The 27067-nt window shown below is 51.8% G+C and overlaps 1 protein-coding gene across 3 annotated transcripts in view; it reads right to left on the bottom strand.

Moving 5' to 3' along the window:
* The window catches only part of ITPK1 (inositol-tetrakisphosphate 1-kinase), a 171894-nt gene that overhangs the window by 70959 nt on the left and 73868 nt on the right, over positions 1-27067 (bottom strand). For all 3 annotated transcript variants that reach the window (XM_063089648.1, XM_063089649.1, XM_063089650.1), the window contains exon 4: positions 4942-5067. In XM_063089648.1, coding sequence (XP_062945718.1) covers positions 4942-5067 — 126 coding nt within the window. The remainder of the gene's footprint in view (positions 1-4941; positions 5068-27067) is intronic.

The following is a 27067-nucleotide window of genomic DNA, read 5'->3' as shown; positions in this document are numbered from 1 at the left end:
AGCCTAGCCCAGCCCAACAAACTAGCAGAGCAGCCTTGAACTGCACCCCTCCACTGTCCTCCCCAGGGAACTGGAGAGGGAGGCTACACCCTCCCTGCCTACGGGGCATGGGCGGGGGTGGGGGGCGTGGGTTGTTACTGAAAGTCCACCAAACGCTGTTTCCCTTCAGTAAAACTTTGGTAAAGAGCCAGTGTGGCCAGTGTGTGTTCTCTTCCTGCATCCTTGAGGTTAAGTCAAGACCTCCCTTCCCAGATTCATTTTATACAATTAAACACCGAGAAGGACCCAAGCAGTGAGTGGAGCCTTGTCCTGTGTGGGCAGGGCAAGGCTCAAGCTGCTCAGAGGCCAGCCTGTCACAGCAGCTCAGGGAGGGGATGCTCAGGACCACGGGGTCACCTGGGACTGGGACTATCACTGAGCCTCCAAGCCAGAAGCAACCTCTTCATCTTGGAAATGCCCAGGCACCAGTGACTAAATGGTGACCTCACCTGCTCAGAGTTCATCTTGCATTGGCAATTGCCCCCTCCTAAGCAGGGACTCTCTCATTCCAATCGCATCTGATCTTATCACCGCTGTTCTGTCCACCCCTCCCCCCCCATCCTCCCTGCAGGATAAAGTCCAAGCTCTACAGTGGGCATGAAAAAGCCCTGGAGTGCTGGAGCTCTGGCCTGCTGCCTTCTCTCTCCCACTTTGCTGCCCCTTGGAGAGTGTCACTCACCATCCACCAGAGAGCACCACCTGCCCTCCCCGCCTCCTCTCTCCCTGCTCTCAACTGCCCACCAGAGCCATGTACCCCCCACACCCACCGCCGGACACTTAGCAAACAGTGCTAACTGCACAGCAGGGTGTCCTGCAGAATTTGTTCAGACTGGGGGCCCAGGAAACATCTGGGGAACAATTAACATCCTTGCAGCTAATCAAGATGGAGAAGAGGCACCGGTTCAGACTCTGACCTCCTTCTACCCTCACATTCAGGGAAAATCCCAGGAAGATCCATGAGGATCGCGATCACTGTAACATTCTAGAGCTGGAAGAGGCAGCAGAAGAGGAGGGCTGGCTCCTCCCACCCCAGCGGCCACACCTGACAGGTGACTCTGGGTGCCACTGAGGACAGGGCTCCCACTGCTCCCCTGAGGGAGCTGCTCGAGAGGCCAGGAGGCCTGTGGGGTCCTTGAGCACTGAGGCAGGGCCCCTCCCACTGTGCCAGCCCACTCACCACATGGGCAGGGCCCTCAAGGGACCTTTGCCCGGGTCTGTACACTGATAATCAAATCTCCAGCAGAGCCACGGTGCCACCAGGCTGTTGGCTCCACAGGAACCTTGAAGCAGAAAAACAACTGAATTATCCCAATGATTCCCAACTAAGACATTTTGAGATCAATCCAAAAAAAAGCTTGGGGGTAGCTGTGGAGGTTTCTATGACAACCAGCTTTAATGGTCTGTAATAATCCCCACGCCCACACCCCCCAAACTGGCCATGGGGCAAAAAAGCACAGCCTCTCAGCTCTGAGAATTCCCTTCTATCTCTGGGGAGCAGAGGTTTAATACAAGCATCCCACGACCAGAGCTGTAGGGCTGTAAGGAACATCTCAGAAACTCATCTTTCTCAGCCCACACAACCCCAGCACACTTCCTCCAGAGACCTGAATGCTGCCTTCAGAGCAGGCCCTTCAAGCTGATGGGGCAAACCATCTCCACTCTTCTGGTGCTCACAATGAAATGCAGGAAAGGCCCCTCTGCAAACTCAAGCCCTGGGCTCTGCTCCCCCTGCCTCTGAAATCAGCCTGCCTCTGACATAGCATCCCTGTCCCTCCTAGTCCCCAAATCACACCAATGCTTCCTTGACCATGTCTGGAGAATATAAATTTAAACAAGTCTGAAAACAAAGAGCACAATCAAGGGTGCCAGCCCTGCTGAGCCTGTGTGTCTGGCTCTGATCTCGCATCTCTCCAATCTCGTGGCAGAGAGAGATGACCAGGTCAATGACCAACGCACTGTGCTCAGGGGCAGGAGGAAGCCGCTTCCCCGCCCTCACCCCGGGGTCCTCCTCCATGCAGGCCCGCCTGTCTCCTCTCTTCCTGGGGCATCTGGAAAGCACAGCCTGGCACCCTTTTCCCCAAAGGACTGTTCTCTCCACAAAGGAGGAAACCTTCTGGCCTTATCAGATATCTGGCTTCTCGCTGAAGCACAGACAGCAATAAAAAGTTATCTCAGAAATACCAGGCTGGAATATTCCCGTGAGGTCGCCGCAGCCGTCCCCCTGCCTGCCCCTGGCTGAGGGCCGGCTGGGTATGTGTCCTGGATGGGACTAACTCAGGGACCCAGCTAAGACCCTCCCGGGGAAATGCACCCGGTGGCAGGCAGCTATAAGCTGCATGTCCCCATGTTCCCCTGACACGCTCACTCTCTCTCTCATTCTCTCTAACGCTCCTTTCTGCCCAGAGCAGGAACACAGGGCACAGCCCTCAGTCACTGTTCAGCCATCACCTGCCCTGGGCTATGGGCTTTGTGTGTATCTGAGATGGGGGGGGGCTGGGAGTCACTCCCCTTGGGGATAGTTGTCAGTTGTCCCATAACTCTTGGCACTGGGGCTAGCTGGGGGCTGTGGTCCTTCATCCAGGAAGATGGCAGTAATGGAAGGAGCAGTGTGGCTGTAATGGAAGTCACAGCAGGAGCAGCTGCCAGCGCTCAGCAAACAACAGGCACTTTGGTTTCACAGCAACCTGCCTACCCTACCAGCACCCTCATTTTAACGAAGACGACACTGAGGCTGAGGGGAGTCCCCTGGCTCGTACGTTTTGGAGCTGGGATGCCCCTCCCACATGGTTTGACTCTTGTCTCCTGTCTCATCCACCTCTGGAGAGGCAGCACAGCAGGCAGGGAGAGCAAGACCATGAAGGTTCAAATCCCTCCTCGACCACTTTCTGGCTGTGGAGACTCAAAGCAAGCCTCCCCAGCCTTTACGCACCTGTCTCCTCATCTATACAACAGCAATGATTAATTTGTTCATAGGAGCAAATGAGTTAGAGCAGGGTCTGGCACATGGTATCTGCCTGGTCAGTGTTTTGTGCTGTAATAATAATTGTTCCTATCATTACACATTAACCAGCCTTCCCAAACAGAGTCTGACAGAGTCCCTCCAAAGCCACCCATCCCTTGGCTGGATTCAGCAGAAGATGCATCGTCCCATGCTTAGCTGTGCTACCCCAGAGAATGTCACCTGAAGGCATGGCGGGCACATGAACTGTGCCTACCAGAGGAGACAAGGAATTAGGGGTGGTAGGAGTAGACGGCTCAGGAGTGAGGAAGGTCGCTGCTTCACTTGTGATCAGCTAGGGCTGCACCCAAGGACAGTGGCATGGGCAGGAGCAAAAGAGGAGGCAGAAGAGCCAGCCCCCGTGGGACTGAGCCCGGGGTCACTTGGGAAAGTCAGGACTGAACCCTGGTTCTGCCAGGTCCCTGTGGACGAGCTGCACATGCTTCTCAGCCTCAGTTTCCCAGTTATAAAACAAGGCCGGTGAGTCCTGCCCCAAAGGGTCGTAGGAATTAAATACAGCATAGGACTAAGGACTTCTCAGCCCAGCCCTGGCACAGGCAGGGCTCAGCAAGCAGCCAATCAACAGGGTGAACGCTTCCTCTCTCTTGTTTGCTGCTCAAACTCCAGTGCCTGGAAGAGCTCCTGGCAGGAACCTGAGAGGGATGATGTTGACCACTCAGCAAGCTCAGGCTGGGGGCTGAGCACTGTGGAAGCGCTACAAACATATCGCATCATGCCATCTTCTCCTCTGAGCATGCTGTGAGGCTTTCCTATTGCTAGCACCCATTTAACACATAAGAAAACTGAGGCTCCATGCAGTCACAAGGAGCCTGAACATGCCTTTCCCACAGCCTCCAGCCCTACAAAAGCAGGCACTGTCTAGTAAGTGGAAGGAACTCCAGGCCCTGGAGGGCACAACACGGGGACCTCTCTGCCCAGGACAGGGGAGACTAGAAATGGGCTGCAACTGCTTCAGGGCCACTTCCAGATGGGACGTGGAATATGCAGCAAGGAGTTGGCCAAAGGGCTGGGGAGAGCAAGGGAGGCTGTTGTGGCTACCCCTGAACATGCGTGGGAAAGAAGAATGCTGTCAGCAGACGGCTACTATGTGACAGGGAGGCGGACCAGGGCCCCCTTGTCCTGATAAAGGAAAACAGGACGTCACAGCTAAACTACCACTCACTGGAAAGTGCTGGCTCAAGCATCCCCCACCCCACCCAGAGGCCTGAGGACATCCATTATTTTGGCTGCATTCTGACTGATAATGTGACTTTGTTTTTCAAGACCCTTGAGATGCTTTCCAGAGGAAAGAATCATGTTCTTGTCCACAATAGAGGAAACACAGGGTAAGTCAGTAGCAGTGAAGGCAGCAGGCAGGTCACCATGGGGTCAGGACTCAGGAGGCTGCTGGGGGAACGGGGTGGAAAGGGGAACAGCCCAGGGGACTCAATATGACATCTCGAGCTGTGCTCCAAGACGAGCACATGGGTTTCAGGGTGATGAGCAGAGAGAGGTTCTCTACCAAGCCAGGACTCAGTTCAAAGGCCCTCAGAGGTCCTCTCTCCAAGAGGGTTCCCTCCCTCATGCCAACTGAGAGCCGTGGTCAGGGCTGTGTACCTGTGCTGGGGATATGGAGGCCATGTCTGGACCCAATGGTGCTCCAATCAATAAACCATGTCTACCCAGGCAGGGGTCGGGGGCAGGTGCCAAACATGTTCTGAGCCTCCCAAGGTGTTACACCCAAGAAAACCGCCCATGAGCCCATGTCTTGCCAGTGGCAGAGCTGCCTCTATGAGCCACATGTCAAGACAGCTGCTATAGCTCTAAAAATGCACACAGCCACTCCCAGGCCTTCCTTCCACCTACCGCAGGTCCCACAGCTGAGGGTGCCTGTCCTTACTCACCTGGAACCTGTGCACCAGCTCCAGGGACTGGCTGTCGTTCTGGTCAGCTTCAAGGATGACATCAGTCAGCTTGTGGATGATGACATCCAGGGGGCCCTGCTCCTCAATCGGCCGGCTCAGGTTCAGCTGTGAGGAGGGGAACAGAGAAAAAAGCAACAGTTTATCTCTGAGTCCACCGTCCCTACTCCTGGGCATATCGCCAGAGGACCCTCAAGCCTCCTGCAGCACTCCAGAGGCGGGACAGGAGAGGGCTGACACGTGTGGGAAATACAGACAGGACAAACAGGATGAACCCACTAAGACCACTCTTCTCTCCTACTAACTCCTCCAGGGCAGGCCCCACATTTGTACCTCTCTCTCCCAAGCCCCAGGCCACCCAGGACACAGAAGACACACAAACAGACTCAAGGCAACAAAGCACCTATAAGTCAATCAGGTGATGCTGTGAAATGGCTTTATAGAGAAAGGATTTATTAAACACGTTCCATCTGCCCAACAACCTGGAAACTAGGCCTCAGAGGGGTTAAGTAAAATGACTAAAGTCACAGAGCCAGATCATAACTTAGATCTAAGCAGATACACTTTCTATTAAACTACAGTCTTGGCAAAGCTGTGGCCTTGGCAAATCTGCTTTGAGAGACCAGCCACTTGCACTTCACATGAAATCTACGCTTGTCACAAAAAGTGAAGGAGTACACGGCTACCTGTAATCTGACAAGCACTGCTCATCCTTCTCCGATGGGGAATGTGTTTATTTTTTCAAAAGCAAAGGGTTGGGAAGATCAAGCCCCAAGGGAGCCAGAGCCATTGGCTGACAGACAGTCAAAGTCACCTGACCCCGAGACAGGAGCATCTGCCAACAGCCAGGGCAGCCCGACACCACACTTCCTGACCCACCAGCTGCCTGCCGCCCGGCACACGGCCGCCACCACCTGCAGGGCCAGTCCCATGGAGCCAGCGGCGCCAGCCCGGCACCTGGCTGACCCCCCACATGGCCTCAGCAGAGGCCAGAGAAGGCAATGAGCCCCGCCATTCCCTCATCTCTTCCCCCACATGGGCTCCCTCCAGGATTCAAGGCTGACTGTTGCTAAGTCCTTAGTAAAGACATCACAATGACAGCTATAAACAATCGCTCAAAGTGGGGACTGTGCTCAAAGCTTACATCCTTTTGCTTCATTTTATTTTCCAACCACTATGAGAAACAATTTTACAAACAAGAAAGGTGGAGGACAAAGACTTAAAACCTGCCTCGGACCTCAGAGCGGGAAAGAAGTGGAGCTAGGAATCAATCCAGATCGAAGCTGCACCTGTCATTCAGTCCCCCTCCCCACCTCACCATCCACTCTCTGCCCCAGCACCCACCCTGGGTCCTGGGAGGCTGTCCTCTAGCGCCACAGACACCTGGCTGCCTGTCCTCTGGCCGAGTCAAGCCAAGTGGAGGAACCAGCAGAAGATGGGAGAGAAGAGAGAAGTCAAGGTATTTATTCCCACAGTCCCCACCCCCCTGACCCATCTTTCTGGAAGCAGTCACAGCCCCTGTTGAGTAGGGCAGCCCCTTTTCTCAGGACTACCCAATCTCTATGACACCAGTTACATTTTTGGTCTCCCTGTCCTCCCAGGGCCTAAGAGTGGTGACAGCTCACCACACTCGTGAGTAGTGGGGTACTTTGTCTCTTGTTGGTTCTGTAGACCCTGCCCACACCCTGTAACAGTCCTTTATTTAAACTCCTTTTTGGTTAAACCTTTGGAATGTGCCAGCTCCTTCCTGCTGATGTCCTTAACTCCTCTTTTTTACTGTCTGCCAGGAAAGATGTTAAGAGATTTCTCCTATTTAGAGAGGAAAAAAAAAAAAAACCCATAGACCTCACAATAAGAAAATTCTAAAGAATACTCTTCCTTTCCCATGGTGACTAGCTTGTGCACAAAACAAAACAAAACGAGAACTAGACCAGCGGAGAAGTGGACCGTCTCTTCTGGGGCTGCTGGATGATCAGGAGATGCCGTTCATCCTCCCAGAAAGTCCAGGCGCTGCAGATGACGCTCACACCATCACATGTCAGGACACCAAGAGCCCAGGAGGGAAAAATGACCAGGCCACATAGAGGGAAGTGCCCCAGCGAGCCCAGAAGGGGGCCGCACAGCAACACCCACTGCCAGTCCCCTGCTGAGCTGCCAGCTGACCTGGGCTCCTCATCCCCCTGGGCCTCAGTTCCCCCTGTGATAAAAAGAGAGAACCGTAGGGCTTTTCTGGCTCTACTCGCACATTCTGTGTTACATTTCCACCTAAACCCTCTTCCCAGAAAAAGCAGACTTTGAAGGAAGGCAGAGAAGCCAGTGGGCAGTGATAACACAGGCAGAGAGCAGTCGACTCTCAAACAGTACCGTGCATAGCAGCCCATTTCTGCTGTGACCATGGCTCCGCTGTGACAAGCACCACAAACCAAGACAGCTATAAACGGAGAGAACAGGATCACATGAGCCACTCCAGGCCATGCACTTGGGGCCTGTCAGAAACGCCACACCCACCATCAGCCACATCTCCAAAGAGAATCCTCCAGGTCTGCGGCACCCAGGACAGAGGTCAATCCGAGAAGAGCTGCAGGGTCCCATAGGATTGGGGGAGGAGGTGGGCAGAGGGGATGCCCCAGCGTCCATGCCTGGCACCGGCCTCGCGCCTGTAGACCTGACAACCACGGGCTGTTTGGAAAATAAGCTCTCCGCGTTCCCAGCCGCTGTGCTGAAGGTAAACAGTTGAGTTCTGGAAGTCAGCCACATCCCTTTGTGTATTTTCCAAGCATTTTTATGCCAGTAAAACCCTTTCACGAGAACAGCAGCTTGGGACAGACGTCAGGCCTAGCCGGGTCTCCCGCACGGCCACCTTTCCCCACAGCATCTCTGGGGGCGTTAGTAGGGCTGCTGGTGGTTCTAAAGACCCTCCCAGCTCTTTTCCTCAAGTGGTCACGCATGCCACGATCAACTACTGTAGGGGACAGACCACTTTTAGGGGGCCTATCCCCTTAAAAAAGCCTCAAGGGAGCTTTAGTCTCTCCCTATTAGGAGATGGGCTCTCAGGCACAACCCCCACAGGAGCTCCAGGTGCATGGGAGGAGGGACAGCTCCTGAGACCAGGGACACCACAGAGGAGAGGGCCCTCAGAGAAGAAGACACCTGAGAGGAGGGGACCTTCAGAGGAGGAGACACCTGAGAGGACGCCTCAGAAGAGGACCCTTAAAGGAGGGGACACCACAGAGGCATAGTCTCCCAGATGGGGTAGGGATGGGGGGGGTCAGGCCTAAGCAAACTCGTTTCAAGTCTTTCATTCTGTTTTTCTCACCACAGTCTGCCCCCAGAAGAAAACATTCCCAGGGACTTCCTGTCCTCTCCCATGGAAGGGTCTGATTTGTCCCTCTCAGCAAGAAGCAAGGGTGCCTCCATGAAAGGGCTGCCTGCTGTGGCTAGAGGAGGTCTGTGGGCTCCGCTTCCAAGTCACGCCACCCTGTGAGGCCAGCGCTGGGTACCATTCTGTGCGGCGCTCAGAGCTCAGAATTCAGAGAAAACAAGGGGCCACTGTTCCCCTCGGCAACTAAGGCAGCGAGGCTTACTGAAGATGGGGGCAGGAGTGGGAGAAGATGGGACAAAGGCCTGCAAACTCCAGTGGCCCAAGAGTCACCTTTGACTTCCAAAATGATTAACCCAATCATGACCAGCTGGGTAACCAAGCTGAGCTAGGCCTGACACCATCCCTACCTCCCCTAGCGCCTGGAAAAGGAACCAGAAACCAGGGATCAGGGACCAGGGACCAGGGAGCGGGATGGGCAAGGCAGGCAGGTCAAGAAACCCATCCCAGCTCAGCTTCTGGGCAGGAGCAGGTCACTTAACTGTGCTGAACCTCAGTATCCCCAACCATAAAATGAGGATGCATCTCATGGGGCTGTTGTGAGCCACAGGGCAAAAGTTTAACCGTTTTTCATACTTCTCAACACAGCACACCCCAAACAGAAAGAATCAATGGCTCCCTAGACTCACCTATATACCCCAGAACCCTGAGCACATCCCTCCAAGATTGCAACATATGTCCAATTATAAAGCCTTTCCTTAGCCCCCTGCCTCCATGGCATTCAGGGAAACTGTCTCCCACCCACATTCTTGGGCTGCTCACCCTCTGCTGCAAATGCCTCGTCTTACACGATCATGGAGGCCCAGGCACTGGGCCCTAAGCACTTTATACACACAGGCTCACTCATTTCTCACAAAAGTCTGAGATGGGGACCCCAAGACAGGGTCAGAGTGGTTAAATAATGTGCTGACATCTCTCAGCTTCATGCCTGCTCTTTGCCGTTCCTAGCCATGTACTGTCCTCAATAAATGCCAGCTATTATGTCTCCAGTGGAAACTTCCCTGACATTGTGTCAGTGAGAGCTCAAGTATAGGCCAGAATTTGAATTTTGCAAAGCCTAGGTCACTTGTACTGGCTCAGATTAGACTCCTCAAAGTGTTTGGTGCCACATCAAAATTTACTGTTGTCATTAAGGATGACAACTAACCTTTACAAAGTTCTTAATTTGGACCACATACTAACAAGCATTGACCACATGGGGTACAGATGAGGACACTGAGTCACAAAGAGGTTTAGTAACAGGCCCGAAGTAATGGAGTTCTAGCTGCAGGGAAATCCAGTCTCTCTCCTGCGAAAGCCAAACAATTAACCCCAACACCAAAGGCATCCCAGTGCCTGCGGCGCTTTCCTTCCATCCCCTTCTCCCTTGATTCACCCCCGTGGAGTGGTGTGTTTTCAGCTGTTACTTCAACTGGAAGTCACTAGATCAAACGTTTTTGTCTCAACCAAAGGTGAGACAAAACGTCCCAGGTGAAAGGTGAGAGGACTTCTGCTTGATTTATTACTTTGCACTCTCCACGGACCTGAGGATCTGGGACAGAGCAGCCATCGCCAAAATTTAAAGGCCTCACCAAGCAGAAGCAGGTCTCTCCAAAAGGAAAATCAGGTCTGGATACCTCGTGGGCAGGCTTCAAAAGGCAGCATGGCCTCAGAGGATTCTGTGCCAGTGCTATTTTTCAATGGATCTGATTCCAAAGGAAAACACAGGGAGGAGAAACAGAGGCTTTTCCCTGGCAAGAGCAATTCACAATCCCAAGGGACCCAAGTGTCCCTCAGACAGGTCAGTTGAGGCTGACGCCAGGACCAGCAGGTTGGGCCAAGGATGGTGCTAGTCACCCCCACAGCCTCTGCCCCAGACTGGAGAGGGAAGCTGTTGCAAATGCTCCCCAACCCAATTTCCCAATTTCTCAATAACTGGTTTCCAATCACTAGGGTAATGGGAAGAAACAGCAATCTATGTAATGCAAAAGAGCGATTGACCTTTCACCCCTAGAAAATGAGGGGCCAAGACGACGACATGGCCTCATGATGACTTTACCTTGTAGCTCCAAATTTCTGGCAATTTATGAGCTGACTTCACTTCAAAGAGCCAGAAAAGTTATACCCACTCAGCAAGCACAACCCCTTAGGAAGAGGTTTGACCCCGATTTCTCAGAAGCTAAGGAAACCCTCACCTGCGCCCAGAACTGGAGAGCCAGGTTCAAGAGTAGATTAAAAGGATAAACACATCCATGCCCTTGACCCAGTAAACCTGCTCCTGGGATGCTGGCCTAAGGAAACGAGAAACAGGCAAAGGCCACTTCTGGCCCAGGGAAATTCACTGAAGCCATATTGACAAGAGATAGGACACAGAGGACATGTGTGAAAATAAGGTGCTGGCTAAGTCACAATGGGCACTCCCACCATGGGGGACAATTCAAGAGCCAGTGAGATGACAATAAAAGAGGTCTTGGTGGAGACAAGTGTGCGTGCTTGTATTACAACCAAGTAAAGCAGCATTTGCTGTGGAAAAGGCTGGAAATGAAACACACAACATGAAAATGGGACACTGTAGGTCTAGTAGCACCTTTCCTGGGCACGTGGTAGGACTGTACTTCCTGGCTGCCCAATAACCAGTGTGATCATGTGACCATTTCTGGCCAACGGGCTGTGAGAGAAATGGACATGCCACTTCCTGGGCAGCACATTGACTGCAGGTGCGAGGGCCTTTGGAGCTCCCTTTCCCCTGGTGCAGCACCATCACTGAGTGGTCATGGTGAACACAGATGCCAGCTGACCCTGTGGACGTGTGGCATGAGCGAGAAATAACAATTGATGGTCTTAAGCCAAGATTTTGGGATTGCTCGTTAACACAGCACAACCTAGCCTATCCTCACTGATGAAACAGGTGGCCTCCATCTCACGTTCTTCTGTTTTTCATTTGTTGAAACAAAGGAAGTGTAGAAGGAAAGGGGAGAGAAGTAAACTAAATCACATAGGCCTCAACAGGTAACTGCGAGGTTGAGACTGGGGTTTTGCTGAGACTTTTTTAAAGTTATGGTTTAGTCTTTAGATAAAATGGAGGAACAGGGATTTATCCCATGAGGTGACAATTACCCATCTGATCCCTTAGGATCAGTGGCAGAAACCTTCAACAGGGCCATACCCCAAACGCAGTTGTTCTCCAGCATCCCAGAAAAGCCACCTGACAGTCCCCCTAAATCTTTCAGATGAGTCCCTTGATCCTGTGCGCCTTGGCCAAGTGGGCTGCTTCATCTTTGTTATTGTTCATGGTGGCACCCAAGTACCCAGAGTCAGAGCCGATGGGAACTAAACCCTCTCTCTGTCACGAGGCACCCGTTTAGTCCTGTCCTGAGGGGAGAGCGCAGATCACAAGCTGGCAAAGAAAGAAAGAAAAGCAGCACAGAAAAGGGCTGGCAGATCTGAGCCCATAAGGACGGGAGGCAAAGGCCACATAACTAAGCCTGGCTGCACTCTGTGTATGAGTGTGTGCTAGGGGGAGGCAGGAGGGTCCCATTCATGAATCGCCTGTCACCAGGCCTGGAGGAGCAGACTTGCAGAGTCCTCAGCAACCTGTTTCTCTGTGGCAGGCCAACTCTCTTCTTCCTGAACCCCCCAAGCACAAAGATGATCCCTCCCCAGGCAGAAGGGTGCCAAGGTGTCAGGGGCAGTGGCTAGTCTTCAGCTGTGCAGCTCTGGGTAAGGCACCTCGCTCACCTGGCCTTGCCTGTTTCCTCACCTGCAACATCCTTCCTACAGTCATCACGAGCACGACGGTGGGGGACAGGAGCTCAGCCACACTGCACAGATGTCAGCAAACAGGACTTGCTTCCTCCTGGGAGGCTGAATTTTCTCTAGCTTCAGTTTCAGCCTTCCTTGCCTTGTCTGGCTGTCCGCCTGCATGATCTGAATAATCACCTCCACCAGAACTTCCAGGGCCCTTACCAGGCACTGCACTGAGCATATTCCACACCTTATTTCTTTGTGAATATTCCACACAGGAATCTTTGTGCCCTTAGGAGGCAGAGGTGGTTGTTACCATTTTACAGATGAGACAAGGAAGCTTCCAGAGGCAAAACAAATGAACTACACTTGTATTCTCCCACACTCCCAGGTCCCTGTGACTCTAAGACACAGGTTCCTAAGCCCTCTGCTTTCCTTAGGAAGGGGAGTGGCTCTACAGCACTGCTGGCCAGACATCCTTCCCGGAGGTGACAGGGAGTGGGGCTGAGGGCAGCCATGAAGTGGTCTGAGATATGGCCTGAGGTAGTGGTCCCTGCCCACCAAGGATAGAGGCAGGAGAGCGTCTGCCTGGGGTCACCTTGGGCACGGGGTCCCCAACCCAGTCTTGCCCATGGCTCCAGGAGAGGGGGGACAATCTGAAATCCCAGCTGGCAGAACAGAAGCTTTCAACAGAACACCATCTCTTAAAAGCCACCTATATCAGGAAGCATCACCAAGCATGTCCAGGGCCTGGTCTCCGGATCTTTCCATCCTGCCGACTGCTGACAGGGGATGCCACTGTCGCCTCAGCTGGAGCTCTGCCAGCTGCAGGGCCTGGCACTGGCACCACCACCCAGCAAACAGGCAGGAGTGACAGCTTGGAGGAAGTGGGGGCAGGGCACCCCCAGCACAAGGTGACGGGCCTGTTTAACATCTCCCACCTGGATGTCTTTTCACTTTGCTTGTGGTGGTTTTGCCATGCGGAAAGTCTTTACCCTTCTGTAGCTCAAATGTATCAATACGTTTGCTTTTTGATTCTTTATTCCCAGGGTTATTTTTTTAAATTATCCCATTTTTTCCCAAGTATTTTTACATTTTCCATTATTATAATTAAACATTTGATCCATCTGAAATTTATTTTGCTGGAAGTTATGAGGTTTGCATCTATGTATATTGTTTTCCAGATGAACACTTAATTGTCTCAATACCATTTATTTATCCATCTTTTACCCACTGTTTTCAAATGCCTCTATTTCCATAACTCCCATATTGATTTGTCCTCTTTTGGACTCTCCCTTAATTTGTCTTGCATCAATACCACGTTGGTTTTGTTTTGTTTTTCTCTTTTCCACTTTGTTTTGTTGGGGTTTTTTTGGTGGCTGGTCAGTATGGGGATCTGAATCCTTGACCCTGGTGTTACAACACTGTGCTCTAACTTCACATTGTTTTAATTACAATAGTGGCCTTAAGATATAGTTTAAAATCTAGTCATCATTTTCCTGACCAATCATGCTCATTTATTTGTTTCTACATATCCTTTAGAGTAGGACTAAGAATGAATTACATTAATAGATCAATTCTGGGAAAACCCATGGTTTGATGTTGAATCTTCTTAACCAAGAACATGGTATACTATATTTGTAACTCATATCTCAAGTGGCTAACTTCTCTCGTATATAATAAGCTCCTACAAACTGATTTTTAAAAAAGACAATCTAACACAATAGAAAACTTGAACAAAAGATACGTTCAGACATAAGTACAGGAAAGTAGATACAAATGGCTCCCAGCATATTAGAAAATGCTCAACCTCACTCATAAGACAAATGTAAATCACAACTACACTAAGACACCATTTTTCATATTCCAGATTGGCTAGAGATTGACACACGGTGTCAGCCACGGTGTGGAGGAACAGGCTCTCCCACACTTGGCTGGGGGGGCACAAATTTGAATCACCTCACCAGGAAGCAGGTTGATGATATACACGAGGATTCCAAATGCACACATACGCCTTCTCATCCAGGAGTTCCACCTCTAGGAATTGGTCGTACAGGTGAACTCACACAGGTAAGCATGAGGTTAGGCACTGCTGTATTATTTGTAATCAACAAAAATTAATAAATAAAGAAGGGACTGATTGAATCACTACGGTAAACCCGTTTAGCAGAACAGAACACCACATGGCTGTGGAATAGAATGGGAAGTGCTTTCTGTACCAATACGGAGAGAGCTCCAATAAGGTACAGATCGTTGAGTGTAGCATGCAATGATGCATGTGGGGAGGTGAAAAGGTTAACATAAACACCTGCTTGTTCATGAACACGGTATCCTACGATGTTCACAAGAAGCTGGTCAGACTGGCAGCCTCCATGGGGGAGAGGAAACGGGGCTTGCAGAACCGGGGTGGGAGGGAGACTTCTCACTGTGTGCTCTTTAGAATTTTGAACAAGTGAAATGTCCTCCTTATTTAAAGTTTTTAACTTACCAAGTGAGCAGTATGTAGGAAGAGCACACATGTAGAGTCAGACAGACCTGGGTTCAAATCCAGCCAATATCTAACATATATTGAACACCTACTGTATGCCAGGTCCAGCTCTGAGTACTTCACACAAATTATCTCATCTAATTCTCACAATAACCCTGTGGGAAAGAGACATTATTCCGTTTGTACAGAAGAGGACAACAAGGCAGCTCACCCCCATTCACACAGCTAATAAGGGAGGGGCAGGGATATGGAGCCAGGTAGGCAGACTCTGGGCCAGACAACTGCAGAACAAGACTCCATAGAAAAAAGCTCCAAATGCCCCAAGACAGGGCCACCTCTACAACGTGCCTGCACAGGACCACCACGTGCACACGCCTCTCATGATCACTGAGCAGGTGCACGAGCCACTCAATAAGCAAGGGAATCGCCAATGTAAAACAAATGATTTCCACCGCTGTCCCACTGGTCCCCCCTTCTCCCCTTATTCTCAGCTGGGGTCACCTACCCTGCTTGCTTTGGCAGACAACAGCAAGGGGTTTGCTGAAAAATTCTCCCAGTTCACAGTGCAGGTGTCAGAGCTGGAAGGAATCCCAGCTCTTTTCTCCTCATCCTCTGGCCAGAGGTTTCAGTGCTTTGCAAATCACCTAGACGGCAGTGGGAAGAGAAGGAGCTTGTCCCTGGTTTTCTGCAATGAAGACATCAGTGGAAAACTGCAGGGCCATGGGCCCAAGCACCTTCTGCTCCAGCCAGAAGCCCAGAGACCATGCTCACCCACAGCCACATGTCCCTCCACGTTCCCCAGCTCTCTTGCACGTATGCTGGAGCCATGTGATGCGTTCTGGCCAATGGAATGGGAGTGGAAGGATGGTTACCTCCAGGCCAAGATAGTTTAAGTGTCTGATGATCGGTGTGCCTTTCCCAGACCTTACCCATGTGGCTAAAGGACTCTGGGACAACAAAGTAACACAACGCAGGAAACCCAGACTCTCAAGTCACTGCTTGGAGAGACTATCAGTCTCCATTAGGCTGTGCCATGAGCAAGAAACAAAACCTTCACTTGGTGAAGCCACTGGAATATTGGAGATGTTTGTTATAACAGCTTAGCTTAGCCTCTGCTAACGAACACACGAAGCCAGTTAAATCTCTCCCCTAGGCGTCTCTCACCTTATGCCCTATGCCAGGGACAGCCTTAGGGTTCAGGTCTCCAGTACTGAATGGAGGAGGGCAGGCTGTTGTGGGCAGAACCTGGGACTTCGTCAGTGACCTTCAGCCCTTTTGAGCCTCTGTTTCCTCATCTGTACAATGGAGCCAATGGCACCTGCCTCCAGCATTCGATGAGATGGGGTTGGTAAAGCCCTAGCACTAAGCCTGGTCCAGAGCACCAGCCCCCTCAGCAGGGCATCAGCTCTCCCTTCCTGGAGCTCCTCTATTCTCGATCCCTCCAGAACCTCACCAGCCACAGTTCTATTGGATCTTCTACCTCCAGTGCCTTTCAGGTTCAGTCTCCACTTTTCTAAGCACTCTGGGTCCCAGGCATGGTGTCGGGGGCTGCCACCCCCACTTAGGGGACCATATGTGCTCCTAACAGATCATCGGCTACTTCAGAGGGGAGAATATCATCTCAAGCAGCCTAGCCTGTCCAAGCTCACACCACTGGTGAACTGAGGAGTTCTCCTGTGCCTATGCACCCTTGCCAAGTTCAGGAACCGTGTCCTGTTCCTCCCTGTGGGTCCTGTGTGACCTGGCACCATGCCCAGCAGACATGCACTGAACTGACTCCCTGAGGCTGGAGAGATTCATTCCATCTACCCACCCACACAATATTTATTGGGCATTTACACAACCACTCCTCCAAGTAAATGTGATTCCCATTTCGCATTGAGAAAATGAAGACAGAGAGATTAGGTAACTCACAAAAAGTCACTGCCGGTAAGGGGCAGGCCCAAGTGTTTTCTGACCACAAACTCTTACCCACTCCCTTCCTACAGCAACCAACTCACTCATTCTCAGCACACTGCCCTCCAGCCCCCATGCAGGGCCTGGACCCCTGCAGCCCTCTAGCTGAATTATGCCTGTGTTGGGCTTGGGAGGGAGTGCTCCACAGGGCCCACTGGAGCAGCTCCCAGCTGAAGAATTCTGCAAAGCCCCAGGTGGCCTAAGGGATAAGTAGGAGATGCTCTGGGCCTGGCAGGGTAAGAAAAGTCAAGGAGCCTCTGGGCCAGAGAACAAGCAAGGACACTCAGGCTACCCCAGTCTCAGACCTAGGACATTCACTTCGCAGAGAGGAGACATGGTCACAGGGAGCACAGCAGGCCCAGAGCTTTACAGCAGCTATGTTGTCAGCCAAGCTAGCAAGACACATTCCCAGAAGCTAAAGATGCCATGGCTCCAAAGCAAGCACAGAAGAGGCAGAGGAAGGAACCACCACCCCCTGGTCATTGGCACATCTTCCTGGGCCTGACTCTTGTCCTCCCAAGCAGAACATGAAGATCTCAAAGGCCCCTGCTGTTGGTTGTCTATCTAGAGCTGAGCATAATGAGGAAGGAACAGTCACCAGACAGTGACCCAGACTGGATCCAAGAGGAAAGGGCGACAGAGGGGGCAACTGACAGTCCCTGACAGATCGGCTTCCGCTCACCACGTCTGACCCCCTTCCACTGCCTTCCCTCCCAGCACTTCCCACTGAGGATTTCAGATCAAGGACTCACTGACCTGGATCCCAACTTCCTCCCAGATGGTAAACTTGAAGTAGGTGCCCAATGCATGCTGACCCCCCCGCCCCAGCTGTGTGTGCACTGCAGCCTCACACAGACCACGTGCTCAGCATGTCAGGTGGCTGGGCGTGTGAGAGGGCAGCACCCCGTGGGCACTGAGGGTAAGTGTCCACATCGGCAGAACTGGCTGCAGGACACGTAAGAAGAAAAGGAGGGCACGTGTCCTGAGCAACAAACTCTGAAAGCATCAGAATGCAATAATAGCAATTCTTCTGGCTTCTACATTTTATCTAAGATTTAAATAAAAGAGAAACCACCACTGTGTCGTGAATCACTCTCAAGATTGCGCTTTAGTCTGTTCTGGCTTTCTCGCAACCTCAGTTTGTGTGAGTGATCAGTGGGGATGCCAACAGTCCCTGCTTCACAGGGCTGTGTTTTCATCCATCCGTCCGTCCGTTCATTCAGCAATTATGTAAATGAATAACTTAATGCCTGGCATTGCTCGAGCACTGAGGACAAAACAGAGAAAAGGCCTCCAGGGTCCCTCTTCCCAGGATCTCATGTTCTAGCATGGCCATCCTGGGCTACAGCATCAATGAAGTCAGTGTACAGTGCACGATGGGAGGGTGGGGGCGCTTGTCAGAGAAGACCTGTTACGGGTTGAATTGTGTCCCCAAAAATGATGTGTTGAAGTCCTAACCCCCAGTACCTCAGACTGTAACCTTATTTGGAAATAGGGTCCTCGCAGACGTAATTAGTTAAGATGAGGTCATACAGGAGTAGGGTGGGTCATTAATCCAATATGACTGGTGTCCTTATAAAAAGGGGAAATTTGGACAAACAGACACATACATATACACACAGAGAACACCATGTGCAGATGAAAGCAGAGATCAGGGCGATGCTTCTGTATTCCAAGGAATGCCAAAGACTGCCAGCAAACCCCCAGGAGCTAGGGGAGAGGTCTGGAACAGATCCTCCCTCACAGCCTCGGAGGAACCAACCTTGCCAACACCTTATCTGGGACTTCTGGCCTCCAGAACTGTGAGACAATAAGTTTCTGTCTAAGCCACCCAGTTTGTGCTACTCTGTTACAGAGACCCTAAGAAACGAACAAAGGGCTTCGTTAAGGACACAGCATCTGAGCTGAGACCTGGAGGAGAAGGACCCAGGAGAGACCTGGGGGAAGAGTGGGCTGAGCAGAGGGGAAAGTTAGCCAGAGGCCCCAAGCAGAGGAAGGCAGCCTGCGGGCAGGTTATGCAGAGCCTCAACAAGCAGGACCAGGGCTGGTTCCATACGTGGTGGGAAGCCATTGGAGGGCTCCCTGCAGAATTAGATACTCTCGGTTCCCTCTGAAGAGACCCCCCAGAAGTTAAATAAGTTAACACATGTGAGGCGTCAGCACCTTGCCTAGTGCAAGTTGTGAGCACTTAACACGTGGCAATTGTCATTTTTACAGCAAGAACTTCAAAAACCATGACACTTTGAGGACAGCAGTAGGCCACAGGTCAGGTCCTGTGGGACCCTGTGGTGCACCCTGTGCCATCACTATCCTCTACTGCAGCCGGGGCTCCAGGGCTTTAAGTGAGGGCTCCAGGCCCGCTGAGACCTCCAGGTCTGGCTCTATGGGAACAGCTGCCCACCCCCAACTGGGATCCTCACTTCACATCTCAAAACATCTTCCTTCTTCCCCACCCTGGCTCCTACCCTGGGAGGTTTTTTGCTGCTGACAACAGAAAACAAATCTCAATGTTTCCTTTATCTCCGTGTTCCTCCCACAATGGCAACTGGCAGCCCCGGCCACAGTGGCTAAGAATTCTCCAAGCCAAAAATACTCTCTGTGCATTCTCTCTAACAATAAGGAAGGAAAACTTTTGAGTCAGACTTCTACAAAGCCCACATAGATTATTTTTTAAGCCCTGAAGCAGTACTCTTTCTGTACTCATTTCTTTCCAGCCCTAAGAGAGCATTCCTTGAGAAAGTTTCCAAACTGGTATTTGATATAATATTAATGAAAGAGTATTTAAAACATTTTAACATTCCACAAAAAAGAGAAGTCCAGTACTCAAAACCGTTTGCAAAGACACTGAGTTGCATCAAGTTAAATGGGAGTTTTGCTGCAGGACTGCTCAGGCATTTTGATACGCTTGTGTGTGCTGGAGAAACGGGCAAAGGGGGAAGCTGGCACTGAAACCCTTCCCTCCTCACTTGGGAAAATTCCAGAGAATAATACCAGGTCACAGAAATCTAGAGACCAGACCAAACTACATCTGACTCACCCCCACCCCTCGGTGGAAGGAAGTCCCTCCCTGTGGACCCTGCACACACCATTGCTGGGAGGGGCAGCTTGATGCCTTTGAATATCTTGCAATTAGCCATGTCTTTGAGGATGCGTGTGGACCCAGCTTTAGCTGTGACCTTGGCAAATTGCTAAGACTTATGCTGAGGCGATCATATTCTGCAGATGCAATGCACTCTGCGAAGCCAGCCCTTCTCTCTGGCAGTGGGCCTGGGGCCTTCGGCAAAGAGCCTGGTGGGCTGCATCTCACTGGGCAGCTGCTGTGAGCCACTGAGAATCAGGCTGCAATGCAGAGATACCCAGAGACTCAGAGGAAAGCAGACATGAGCACACGCCCTGCATGATCGCAAGAAAGATGGGGCGTGGGGTTTTCCCAGGGTCTACAGATGAAATCAGCACATTCAAATGTGTTGAGCCCAGGCTCTGCTCTCAGAGGCCTGTGACCAAGTGCCGCTTGTCATGACTGCAATCCTACAGGTGGGAGTAGGACCCGAGGTCATCCCAGCGACGCCTGGGGGCAGGGGAATGGGGCAAGGAAGGTTTCCTGGAGCGGTTGACGTCAAGATGAACTATTTGTGCCTTACTTAGCACAGCTGTGCCTCAGAGGGACGCTGAAGGAACAGCTACTTCCCCTGGGACCTGGCCTGCTCAACTATGAAAACGAGAAGAAGGGCTGCGTCCCTTTGCGAGGCTGCCCTGCCCAGCACACAGCTGCTCCCCCTCCTCAGCATGGGACCTTTCCCAAGTCCCACAGCGGCCGAGCCCTCAGACGTTCCCGAGCAGCCCCCTAGGCCTGGCCATTAGAACCAGGGCCCAGTCTAGAGAAAACCGACAAGTAGTCAGTACACAGTGACTGCACTGTGAGGGTCCCAAAGAGAGCATGCAGCTCTCTTTGCTCGTCATGGAGAAGCCCAGGTCAGAGAGAGGTGAGAGGTGTGTGTCTGAGGAACCCCAGGGAATGACCTGCCAGGACAGGGGAAGAAGAGACGCCTGAGAGACACACATGCCCTCCCAGTCCTCGAGAGCCAGGGAGGTTTGGAATGGAAGAGGGGTGGGTGTGTGCTGGGGAGCAGGGCACGACCAGGGCACAGGAGGGCTCTCGGGCAGCACAGGGGTGGATGGGTAGAGAAGTCCAGAACTAAGGCAGTAATGGAGGAAGGGGAAGAGGCAGAGGCAGGAATACACAGCAACTGCTGGGGACTGAGGATGGGGTGGGGGCACATACAGGACTTATTCTGGTCAAGGGGCTGGGGGTGGGGAGCTGGCTGGCAGCCTTTCTCCAAAATTGGGAATGGGGGAGAAAGAGTGGCTCTGACGTCAGGGTCCCAGTCTAATAGCAAAGTGTGACCCCAAAAGCAATCTAATGCTTTACCAGTGGGTCCCTCCTAGCTCCTGGCCTGACACCTTCCTCCCAGGGGGTCTCTCTCTGCATCCTGATTGGGAGGTGGCTTAAGCCACACAGCACCCACCACAACCAAGGGTTCCTATGACAAGCACGTCCCTCTCTCTGCAGCGGTGGGGGACTACCCAGAAAACCCATAACCAAAGGCAGAGCCATTGGGTTTACTGAGGTGCAAAGAGATTCCTGAGTTTCTTGATTCTGTCCCAAGAAACTCCCCTTCTCTCTGGGGATCCTACAGACCTCCTCAGAGGGACACTCCAGTCCCTCTGCCCAGTCCACACAGCTGCTCATTCAACTGTGTGCTTTTCCAGAGCCTTCCAAGAATGAAAATGGGAGGCATGCCCAGTATCAGCTGACTGTCCTGGGTGGGATGACCTGTGTCCCCCGCTAGAGGGCAGGGCCCATCTAAGTCACCTGGATGCCCCGAACCTCACATGTCCTGCATGAAGTGGGGAGTCAGTGAATGTGGCTGGCTTAGTGGACACATGATGACCCACCAAGCAAGAGCCAGGTGAGAGACTGAGGTGGGAACTGCAGCAATGAGCCTGCTGAGAGTGGGCGGATGGGTCACCTGGCAGCAGAGCAGGCCAGCATGGCCCCAGCACAGTGGGAAGGTGTGCCTGGGCTTCCGTGGTTCTCTCGACCCCAATGTCCTGGCCCTACTAGCCCCCTCACCTGTCGGGCCTGGCAGCCCCATGCCCCAGGTGGCACTGACGGGCTGGCCTCTGGGCAGTCAGCAGGCTAGTCCTATGGTGGGTGTGCACCTCTTTCTTTAGGTCCTCCCTGTCCTCCACTGGGCTCTGGAGACTCCAGGACTGCAGTCTGCTCTCCTCTGCCCACCATCCCCTTTGAAACACACAGATGAACTCACCTGTGTTTCCCCCTCACTAGGCTGCTGATCTCTGAGACCCTGGTCATATCACATTGCAGATACTTAATCAACACATAGAAACCAAGCACTCATTGTGTTCCTAACACTGCATGAGGGCAATGGGGAGGGCTCTCCAGGGCCATCAGGGCAGTGGGACAAAATAAAATAGGGGCTCTTCCAGAAAGACCCAAAAGAGTGCGGTGGGGACACAAAGGCATCCAGTTATTCGAGCTGGGGGGTCAGAAGTCGACTCAGAGGAGGTGGCAGGTGAACTGAGCCCTGAAGGACAGTGGGCCACCTTCTTCTTCTACCATGGGTCTGTATATCTTCACGCATAAACCAGGGAGCCCCAAATCAACTGTGCAGAGCAATGCGCCATGGAAATTCTGTACTGAGAAACCAGGGGGAATGGCAGGTCAACAGATGGCCAAAAAGGCTGCGTTGCCCAGGAAACAGGACTGTTGGGAGAGAGGAGACTGGGGTGGCAGAAACCCACACAGTTGCTCCCGACACTGGTGGATGGAAAGCAGCGGTCTAACAGGCACTGCTGAAGGCAGTACAGGACGGCAACAACCACACACTCACCAGTGACTAGTGCCGGCAGCACAGCGTGCATCCACCTAACCCTCCTGGTACCAGGAGACAGACAGGCAGGACTGGGGACAGAGCCTCCCCCTTCAGTTACTGGCCCTGTCACTGCCCACCAGAAATCAGGAGACGTGGGTCCCTGAAGGTGAGGACCCTGCATGTGGCCCAGCCAGAAGTCCATAAAGGTCTGAGGCCTGGGGGTAGGGACCTGGATGTTCCAGACAAGACTAGTGGTGCCAAGTGGCCGTCTCTTCCCAGCTTGACTCGAGCATTCGAATGACTAATTCAAATATTTCTCATTCTGCAGGAGTATCCTCAGGATGTAAACAGGTAGGAGGGGGTGTTCACCAAGTTTAAGGCCAACCCTTCCCAAGAAAAAGCCACAAGTGACAAATGTGGAGTCAGTGAAATCTAACCCCTCCTGGGGGAGCCCGTAATCAGCAACCACGGGAGCAGGGGGGAGTGGATGACACAACTGCTGTCCCCTTCCTGCTGGGAGGGCCACTCCTGTAGCAACAAGCCCTGACCCAGGAGGCCCACAAAGGTGCAGCAGACTGAAAGGTCCAAAGGGCTCATGGTGAAGGCCACAATGGTCAGCCTCTCTAAGCCAGCAGAAGAATGACAAATGCTTCACCGGGGCTTTAGATAAACCCAAAGACACTGAGAACAAGTGGGAACGTGACCCAGGCTTTTCTGTACTTCCAACATACCCAACAACTAATAAAACATGACTTCCTCTGAGACCTTGGCAGGGGCACACACCCCATCTGACCCTTAGACTCTTGCTCTGGCTGCTGGTAGCACCCTGCCTATGGCCCCAGCCAAGGCTCACCAGCTTTCTGCATCCCCATGCCCCTCATAACTCATCAGGCTCAGCACCCCAGGGGGCTGAGCAGAGGGTCCTCCCCCAGGAACACTGCTCCTACTCTCTCAGCTCTGGGATCATTACCAACAGCCCACAATGCCTTTTATCAATACCACAGGGGGAAGAGCATAGGAGGACTTGACCCAAGAACTAGGAAATGCTAAGAAAAATCTCCCAAAGCAGAGTGGGAGGGGCCAAGAGACACCGGTAGCTACCAAAAAGGGACCCATCTGCTGCCAGGGGGTGGAAGCCCCAGATTACAGTGCCCTGAGACTGTCGGGGAGCTGGGAAAGCCATAGAATACACAGAGCCTCCCAGACAGTTGGCAATACCTGTTGTTCCCCCTACTTCCACCCCTCAACAATGCTCCTTTTCTCTTGAACAAGGACCTCCACTTGTCAAGGCTCTGTTCTTGAAGGAGGCTGCAGGACCAGGTGCTGAACACAGGCAGCCCTTGAGGGACTGTTCCTCTGCTCCCTGGCTGGCTCTAGCTCTGGGCTGGGCCAATCCCAATCTCTGGGAGGCGGCACAGAAAAACCCCTAAGTCAGAGCAAACCTCCCTGCCAGCCTCTTGACCCCAGGACCTAGCCACCTCCACAGCCCTTGCATGCTAGGCAGTGTCGATGGCAAGAGAGAAGACCTGCACCTCCCAACCCAGGACGTCAGATCCCACGTGCACACTTTACCGAGGCGGGCGGTGTGTGCGCGCATGTGTGGGGATGTGTGTGCGTGCACACGTACATGGGCGTGTGCCTGCTTTTCCTTCAAACAGATGGCCAAAGGCCAAACTCACACCGACTTCTAATGAAAATTCAAAATTTGGTAAAAATTATTAAAGGCATTTCAAGAAATATGAAGGTTGGGTCTCACTGTCAGAATGAAACGGCACCCACTGGCTGAGGCCCAGCTATGCTTCAGGATCCAGCCCCAGCACAAGCAGCCTGAACTATAGCACCTCATGTGCTTACCTTAGAATGTAAGATGTGTGCGAGTTCGGTCCCACTTCACAAAGGGGAGCGCAAGACCAGGCCCAGCACTCAAGAACGCCCAGACAGAGGGCCCAGGGCTGAGTTTCACACCCAGCTTCCAAGCAACGGTGTGGTCTGAAAGCTTCAGACAAGAGTAATGCCAATTTTTTAAAAAATTGTCTTTTTTTTTTTCCTGATCAAATTAATATATGCTCATGGTAAGAGATGTTTATTAAATTCCTAGTTACTTATTCATACCACATTATTTTAACTTGATCTCAGAGATAATCATTGTGTTACACACCCCTCTAGTTTTTAAATATATATTTTTCCAAAATGGAATTATGCTACATAAACAGACTTGGATCCTACTTTTTAATTAATATGCTATAATGAACATTGTATGTCCTATGACATTACATATTCTTATAAAGCACTGTCTTTCAAAGGTCAATAAAGAATAATTTAACCAATTCTCCACCATTTAACATTAAATTGTTTCTAATTGTACAATGCTATGGTTTGAATGTTGATGGAGTCTGGATGTGTTGTCCCCTCCAAAACTCATGTGGAAATTTGATCTCCAATGTGGCAGTGTTGGAAACTGATTGAGTCATGGGGGCGGATCCCTCATGAATGGATTAATGCTCTCCCTGGGGGAGGAGGGGGAGAAGGGATAGTGAGTGAGTTCTCCCTCTATTAGTTCCGGTGAGAGCTGATTGTTTAAAGGACCCTGGCACCTCCCTTCTTTCTCTCTCTCATTCTCTCTCCCTCTCTCTCCCTCTCTCTCTCTCTTTCTCTCTCTCTCTCTCTCTCTCTCTCTCGATCGCTCTCTCGCTCTCTTGCTTCCTCTCACCATGTGATCTGCTTGTACCCACCAGCTGCCTGCCACTTTCCGCCATGAGTAGAAGCAGCCTGAGGCCTGTGCCCGATGCAACTGTTCCAGGATCATAAGCCAAATAAACTTCTTTTCCTTATAAATTACCCAGTCTCTGGTATTTCTGTTATAGCAACAGAAATGGACTAAAACAGAAAATTAGTACTGAGCAGTGGGGTGTTGCTATACAGATACCTGAAAATGTGGATGCAGCTTTGGAACCGGGTAATGGGCAAAGGTTGGAGGAGTTTGGAGTACTTAGAAGAGAAAAAGATGAGGGAAAGTTTGGAAGATTTTAGAGATTGGTTAAATGGCTGTGACCAGAATGCTGATAGAATTGTGGACAGTAAAGGCCATGTGGATGATGAGGTCTCAGATAGGAATGAGGAACTTATTGGGAATTGGACAAAAGATCACCCTTGCTACACCATAGCAAGGAATTTGGCTGCATTGTGTCCATGCCCTTGGACTTTGTGGAAGGTAGGACTTAAGAGTTGTGAATCAGAGCATTTGGCAAAAGAAATTTCTAAGCAGCAAAGCATTAAGGACGCTGCATGGCTACTCCTAACAGCCTACTCTGAGTTATGGCAGCAAAGGCATGACACAAAGCCAGAATTTAAAAGGGAAGCAGAGCTTAGCAGAGAGTAAAGATTTAGAAAATTTGCAGCCTGGCCATGCAGTAAAGAAGCGGAGAGCTGGAGAACAATGCAAGGGTGAAGCAGATAAACTGGTTGCTAAAGACATTATCTTGGCGGTGAGGTGGCCAGATGCTAATAGTGGAGACAAGAGAGGAAAGCCCTGCTGGCATTTGAGAAGTCTGGAAAGGTGCCCCACCCATCACAGGCCCTGAGGCCTAGAAGGACTCAGTTGTCCCGAAAGACAGACCTGGGGCACAGCTGCCCTTGGGCTCATGCTCCCTGCATCCCAGCTCCTCCAGCTGGAGCGGCCCCAAGTGTGGTTCATACAGCAGCCCTGGAGAGTAGAGGCCCGAAACCTCGGTGGCATCCACGTTGTGTTAGGTCTGCAGGCTGGCAGGAGGCGAGAGCAGTGGAGGTGTGGCAGCCTCCACCCAGATTCCAGAGGATGTATGGAAAAGCCTGGAGGCCCAGGCAGAGACCTGCTGCAGGGGCGGAACCATCGCAGAGACCATCTACTAGAGCAATGCCAAGCAGGAAAGTGGGGTCAGAGACCCCACAGAGATCCCCAACCAGGGAAATGCCTAGTACAGCCAATGTAGCAGGGCTGCCGCCAGGACCCCAGAACTTCGGTGCCACTGGTAACATGCAACACAGGCCTGGAAAAGCTGTAGGCACCAGTGCTGCCCACTGGGCTGCACCCGGCAGAGCTGTGGGAGCAAGGGTGCCCGAGGCTTTGGGGGCCCGGATACCCCATTGTGCCCAGGATGCAGGACTTAGAGTTAAAGAAGATTATTTTGGAGCTTTAAGACATAATGTCTACCCTGCTGGGTTCCATACTTGTTTGGGGACTGTTTTTCCTTTCTTCTGGCCTATTCTTCCCTTTTGGAATGGGAATGTATACCCAATGCCTGTTCCACCATTGTATCTTGGCAGTAGATAAATTTGGTTTTGACTTTTACAGGTTCACAGCTGGAAGGACTTTTGCTTTTGGTCTCAGATGAGACTTTGGACTTTTAAGTTGGTGCTGGAGTAAGCTAAGACTTTTGGGACTGTTGGGATAGAATGATTGTATTTTGTATGTGAGAGGGACATGAGTTTTGGGGGGCCAGGGGCGGAGTGATGGAGTTTGGATGTGTTGTTCCCTCCAAAACTCATGTGTAAATTTGATCTCCAATGTGGCAGTGTTGGAAACTGATTGAGTCATGGGGGCGGATCCCTCATGAATGGATTAATGCTCTCCCTGGGGAAGGAGGGGGAGGAGGGATAGTGAGTGAGTTCTCCCTCTATTAGTTCCGG

The sequence above is a fragment of the Cynocephalus volans genome, chromosome 3 (genome assembly GCF_027409185.1).
Source record: "Cynocephalus volans isolate mCynVol1 chromosome 3, mCynVol1.pri, whole genome shotgun sequence".
Taxonomy (NCBI): Eukaryota; Metazoa; Chordata; class Mammalia; order Dermoptera; family Cynocephalidae; genus Cynocephalus; species Cynocephalus volans.
The sequence above is the reverse complement of the archived record's forward strand: the minus strand, read 5'-3'. Positions and strand labels throughout refer to the sequence as shown.